Here is a 6991-nt window from a genome sequence, read left to right as displayed (position 1 = left end):
GCAGTGCTCGTCCCAGATATTGTAACCTAAATTCAATTGGAAAATGAAGTTCTGTGAGGTGGCATAAAATGTTGAAGGGGGTTGAGTGGCTTTTCTTGGATGGATGCAAAATCCGTGTTATGATTTATTTAATTTTGGTACGGATCTAGGTCTGTCCCGTAAAAAATTGATCCGGATTCAAATAGGGATCCAGCTCGTGAATTTTTCTTTGCTAATTTCTTTTACTAAGGACAAATTACTAAGACTTTTAATGTAGAAAGATTCACCATTTGAAGTTCGAATAATAATAACTATTTTTTTTACTTTTTATATTGTTTATTTTTTACAATTTAGGACATGTAAAAGGTTTCATGATATGTTGCAAGGTTCAGAAAGTTTCTGGAGACTTCTTTCCCTAAAATCAGAATTCAGCAGGAACAAGAAATATTTTATATAAAATACTTATTTTTTTGGAATATTTTATATAAAAATGATTGCTTTGAAATATTTTATGTTTATTATGATTATTTATTTAAAATATTTTAGATTTATTATTTGATAAAAGAAAATATTTCGTTGAACTCATTATTTTCTTGATGTTGAATCAAATATATGAACTGTTTTATATTTAATATACAAATATTATTTTCTTGATATATTTTATTTTAAACTATGAGAACCCAACTTTGCCTATTAATTTATTAATTAATAAATGCAAACTTACTCAACCTAGAATTCAAGCTGCGAACATTTTTTCAGAGTTCCCCAGACAAACAGAGATTACTACTTCATAAACAGGGTGTCCCACGAAATTGGAAAAGTATAAAAAATTGTCTGTGGGAGAACTAGTAGTTTTATTATGAATCAAGGTTTTACGTCAATATTTAAGTACTTTTGATGTCTCCACCACTTGCCAATATTTTTCCTTCAGAAAACGTAAATTTATAGAATTAGCTGTTTTTTGAAAAAGCAAATATTTTTTCTTTTTCTTTTTTTGAAAATAGAATTTAATCATAAGAAACTTATTTCTAGAAGGATATAAATAATTTCAAGATTAGTTTTCCAGTGAAAATGTCGCAGAACCCTATTGTTGACGTGTTAACTTTTTTATCTGGTAGTAGATGGTAGTTTGTACGATACACAATGCTAACCTTAAACATTAATCTGATCAAATATGATGAAGTTATTCCTGTTATTCTTTCTAAAAATTGATAATTTTCTTCTGCTATTATCTTCAAAGCTAAAGCTGAAGAGTCAGACATACAAATCTTTCAATAGAGGGTAATTTTGAAATCACGTGTACATCCCCTTTAAATAGATCTTGTTTGCTGCAGTCATTCATGTTTGGAACAACTACCTACTCAGAGACTAGGATACGCCGGTCAGAAGATGTACCTAGATAGGTAGGTGTACGTATTTACTAGGTAACAGTTCAACCATTGTTCCGTTGAAAGCACATCTTCTATATATACTTTGCTCGTCTGTTTTGGTGTCTATTTGTTTGTATACAATAAACGTCAAAACGGCTGAACCGATTGGGCCCAATTTTTTTTGGGGAAGGTATGAATGATTAAAATTTCAAAAATTAGCCTCCAATAAAATTCGATAGTCATTCAATTTTTAAAATCCACGAAATTATTTGATAAATTCCGCAAACTTATTGTTCGTTTTTGTTTTACAATGTACACAAAGAAAAAATGTTCACAATTAAAATAGAAGATGCGGCTTGAAAGCTTAGTACTTAAAAAAAACGTTTTCTTTTTCATTAATTTTTCTTAAATTTTTTGTTTGCGTTCTTTATGTTTTGTTTATATTTTTTCTGAGGTTAGAGGTACGATCAACAATGTGAGAGANGAAAAAAATTTCTTAAGAATTCGTAAAATTACACTGGCAACCCAAGGCACTTTTTCAGCTAGTTATTTATATATTAGGGAGGAGGAGGAGGGGTTAGGAGTGTGGTCAACCTGTTGGAAGAGAGGAGTTAAAATGAGAAGGAATATTGTGGCCTCAAATTTTCAGGTAAAATTAGAAAGACCTAAAGGATCAGCATGCAAAGTGACTTTAAAACTGATCAGAGAACTCCGTGTGTTCATTTCGAAGTTGGTGTGTAAATTGCCAGAGGATTGTAGTGTACGATAGCGTAAAGTGTGAACTCAGTGTAGCTGACTTGAGAGAAATTTCTCGAAAATCACTTGTCCAACACGGTTTTTAAGATATAAAAGGAAAATATTTATTTTCTGCGAATTCTGGAAAGTAAATATTCAGATTTCTTCTATATATATAAATTTAGCTTGTCTGTCTGTTTGTATCCATTAAACGTCAAAACGGCTAAACTGATCAGGCCCAAATTTTGTGTGGTACCTCACGTGGACCCGGGGAAGGTTTATGAATGATCAAAATTTCAAATATTTGTCTCCATCAATATTTGATTTTCATTATATTTTTATCATTTGATCAGACAATGACAATAGTCACGCTTTACTCTAGATCAGCTAATCAGTCATTGACAATAGTTTCGTTAACGTCCTTAAATCAATTGATCAGACACCGACAATAGTTCCGTTTTCCTCTAGATCAGATGTTTAAGCACAGACAATTTTCATATTTTCCATAATTGGTTTTCCGTATAGATATCCCTATCCTCTCTTTTATCTCCAATTTCACCGAGAAATTAATATAAAAAAGTTATTTTTGACTTTCTTCTTTCTCCTTTTATGAATCACATTAAAGAATAAAATTAATCTTCGCTTTATTCATCTTTTTATATATATTCATTTCTTCATATTTATAAAAGGAGCACAGTGTAAACTGTACCCTGTACAATACATTGTACAGGTACAGTGTGTACATTGTACAGGTACAGTGTGTTCCAGTATGATGCCCAATTTATTTTCAACTGAAAGTTGTAATTTCACTTTTTAATATAAGGTTTTTACTCAATAAATATCCTATGCATAGAATTGAAAATTCCTTTTGTGGCCTGGCATATAAAGAGGAGTGGAGTTTCCTTTCAAATATTACTTCAATTTCTTTTTTCAAAGAACCAGGAATATGATTTTCAAGAAGATTTAAAATTTGTTAATGATTTTTCTCGTCCAAAACTATGCAGAAATGAACAGACACTTTACTAATGTGTATTTTGTTTAAATCGAATAAAATTAAATCGCTCTGTTCTGTGATGTACTGTACTGTACTGTACTGTACTGTACTGTACTGTACTGTACTGTACTGTACTGAACTGTACTGTACTGTACTGTACTGAACTGTGCTGTACTGTACTGTACTGTTACTGTACTGATGTACAGCTCTGTACTGCAATGTACTGTTCTAGGGCTGGAGACTGTACAGTAACAAGAACTGTCCTGTAGCTGAACTAAGTCCAACCCTAGATCTCAACTCTATCAAACAACAGTTGGGGGATTTCCCTCGTCTCTCACACAACGACGATCTCAAGATAGATTGGGACGACAAGGTAGGTTGAAGACGACATCTTATTCATACAATGTAAATGTAAAAAAAATTATCCAATGAGGATTTCTCTCAAGGTGAAAGCAAAATTTTGCACAACATTTTATGAAAATGAGAAAAAATGCACATTGCACATTCTTTTATAAATTGATATAATTCAGGGGCTGATACAAACAAGTCTGACCCTATTTTACGATTTTATTCATTTAATGTCCCTTGTTAGGGGAGGCATTTTATGAAGAAAAGGGCCTCCTTATTTATTTTGTATATTCATGGCGACAATTCTGAAAATTACCAAATTAAAATAATGAAAATATTAATAATGAAATATTTGCATTATAATGGTAATGATAAAGATAAAAATATTTATATTAATAATATTAAAACTGTTTTAGTATCTTGTTCTCTTTCATTTCTTCCGTGGAGAAACAGAATCCTGCACTATCAGACTCTGGGATATAGAGGTAAACTCCTTCCTTTCCAGTTAGGCTTAAAGGGACTGTTCACCTTTCAGAAACAAATATTCATAAAAATATAATTTGAACCTTTACGTAAAGATAAGCATTTCCGATTCATAACTTTTTCCATTGTTTTTAAAGCTGAAATCCGCAAGAACTTTTATCGGAAAATCATAATTAAAAAAGTCAATTTTCAAAAACGAAAACATGGCCATCACACTCATTCTTTGTCATAAAATTATCTTATTTTAAGGGCAGTGATTATGGAAAACAATTTTCATCCACAAATTTTTTCCACTTTATCTTTTATTCTTTATTCTTTATTTTGTATTTAGGACGAACCTAAATTTTTATACGAGGTGGAGAAAGGAATTGAATGTATAACAGACAAGGTAACATCAAGAATATTATTTATTCATTTCTTATGTAATGTGCCGTGGACCGCCCCCCNAAAACAAAGGGCATTTACTTGTATTAGATCTTGGAAAGGGACTATGGCAGTTTTTAAAAAAAGTGGGGCAGTGTGAGAATTATAACTCTTATTGCAGACTAGACGTAAAGATTTTTTTATATATATATAGATAACCTAACCCAAACCCGAAAAAGTATGTATGGTTGTCGTATGGGTTTTCAGCGTACGAAAACTTTCGTATTTTTTCGCGAAAATAATTTTGCGAAAAAAAAGCGAAAACGATGCGGAATTTAGTGAAAAAGAACTGGAGTACAGGGTCTTTGTTTTGTAAAATGGTACTTTACTAACATCGAAAACATGTCTATAACTGTGGTGTTTTTGTTTAGTTTACGATAGCAAATACTTTTAAGAAAACCCTTCAGAACATTCTAGAGTTGTTTGATCAAATGAATTTGTTTTTCTTATTTTTTTAACAAACAACTATTTTTATGCCCCTTTTTTTTCTACGCATCATTTGTCCTACACATCATTTGTCCTACACATCATTTGTCCTACACATCATTCGTCCTACACATCATTCATCCTACACATCATTTGTCCATCACATCATTTTTCCTAACATCATTTGTCCTACACTGCATTCGTCCTACACATCATTCGTTCTACACATCATTCGTCCTACACATCATTTGTCCTACACATCATTTGTCCTACACATCATTTGTCCTACACATCATTCGTCCTACACATCATTCGTCCTACACATCATTCGTCCTACACATCATTTGTCCTACACATCATTTCTCTAACAAATAATTTTTCCTACACTCCATTCTTCCTGCACATCATTCGTCCTACATCATTCGTCCTGCACATCATTTGTCCTACACATCATTTGTCCTTCAATCATTCGTCCCACACATCATTTGGCCTTCACATCATTTTTCCTACACATCATTTGTCCTACACATCATTCGTCCTACACATCATTTGGCCTTCACATCATTTGTTCTACACTTTATTTGTCCTTCACATTATTTGTCCTTCACATCATTTTTCCTACACTTCATTTGTCCTACACATCATTCGTCCTACACATCATTTGTCCTTCACATCATTTGTTCTACACTTTATTTGTCCTTCACATTATTTGTCCTTCACATCATTTGTCCTTTATATCATTTGTCCTTCATATCATTTGCCCTTCATATCATTCACCATTCACATCATTCGTCCTTCACCTCATTCGTCCTTCACATCATTCGTCCTTCACATCATTCGTCCTTCACATCATTCGTCCTTCACATCATTTGTCTTTCACATCATTTGTCCTCTACAATCATTGTAGAAAGTGGAAAATATCCTTTTCACTCAAAATTTTTTGTCATACAGTGAAAATATAAATTTGTTTTAACAATCTTTATTATCTTACAGGTGTCGGTTCACGCGGGTTATGTGGTGATAGTTCCATCTTGGCCGCTAGAGGCGGGGGCGCTAGTGATGACATTGGATATAAATAACAAGATGGAGGTCAGTCTCTTAGATAATGATTCAAGGAACCTAAAATGTTATATAGTACGTATAGGAAATTGATTATCAGTTATGGAGAGCTGATTAGAATAGTGTGTGTTTAGTTTTTACCAGTGCTTAGGATCCGGATCCAAGGGGTAAAATATCAAGCAAAAACTGCAAAAAAAAACTTTTTTACTCCTAAACCCTAAATTTGAACTTTTGAAAAAAGGGAGGTTATAAAAAGTTCCTCATTTCTGAATTGGTTTAGGATAAAAATAAGCGAAAAAAATAAAACAAACAATTTGAAAATTATTTTTTTTGAAAAATTCAGTAAATCTTAAGGAAATGACCTGGATCAGAATCCGGATCCATTTTTTTTCCAGTGCGGATCCAGGATCCGGATCCGCATCAAAATTAAATGGATCCTAAGCACTGGTTTTTACATTGACTTTGCCTAGTGATGGGAAAAAATTTAATTCGTTTTAATAAGCTGAATAGTTTTGGACTAAGATTCCACAAATATCAAGGAAGTTTTACAAATTTTAAATTTTTCTTTTTTTCAACATTTTCTTGCCTTACACAATGCCAAATGTTTGACTTTGAGAGAAGAAAAAAGTCAAACTTTGACCTTGGGAGTAAATGACTTCCAAATTGTTTTACCTTGAGAGAAAAGAATTGCCAAATTTTTTTACCTTGAGAGAAAATATTGCCAAATTTTTTTACTTTGAGAGAAAATAATTGCCAAATTTTTTCACCTTAAGAAAAAATAATTGCGAAATTTGTTTACCTTGAGAGAAAATAATTGCCAAACTTTTACCTTGGGAGAAAATAATTGCCAAATTTTTTTACTTGAGAGAAGCTAATGGCAGAAGTTTTTTGGGTAGTTTTTCCATTATATTTTCTCATATTTGCATATTTTAATAAAAGCAAACATGGAATACAATTTTGGGATGTTGGAACCCTCACCAGTTCAGATTATTTGTGTGGAGCCTGGATCAGTCCAAAACCCTTAAAATTTGTAATAAAAAAACGAACCCAGTTGTTGCCAATCTCTATTCATACAGTTATATTATGTTCTGCTAGTCTTGTAAGAAATTTCAAGCCTTGTTTTCAATCTTGAGCTGTCCATAAACGTCATAGTACTAGGTAAAAAATCCCCCCC

General features: G+C 32.1%; 1 protein-coding gene across 1 annotated transcript in view; it reads left to right on the top strand.

Moving 5' to 3' along the window:
- LOC111703520 (uncharacterized) overlaps positions 1-5847 on the top strand; it is a gene marked incomplete at its 3' end in the record, with an annotated part of 8434 nt that extends 2587 nt beyond the window's left edge. The window contains 7 exon segments of the mRNA XM_023475478.1: positions 334-414; positions 1314-1382; positions 1911-1998; positions 3311-3451; positions 3843-3911; positions 4241-4297; positions 5752-5847. Coding sequence (XP_023331246.1) covers positions 334-414; positions 1314-1382; positions 1911-1998; positions 3311-3451; positions 3843-3911; positions 4241-4297; positions 5752-5847 — 601 coding nt within the window.
- Between the last annotated feature and the right edge of the window lie 1144 nt (positions 5848-6991).

This window comes from Eurytemora carolleeae, unplaced genomic scaffold, assembly GCF_000591075.1.
Source record: "Eurytemora carolleeae unplaced genomic scaffold, Eaff_2.0 scaffold464, whole genome shotgun sequence".
Lineage (NCBI taxonomy): Eukaryota > Metazoa > Arthropoda > Copepoda > Calanoida > Temoridae > Eurytemora > Eurytemora carolleeae.
Note: the sequence above shows the minus strand (reverse complement) of the source record. Positions and strands in the feature narration are given on the sequence as shown.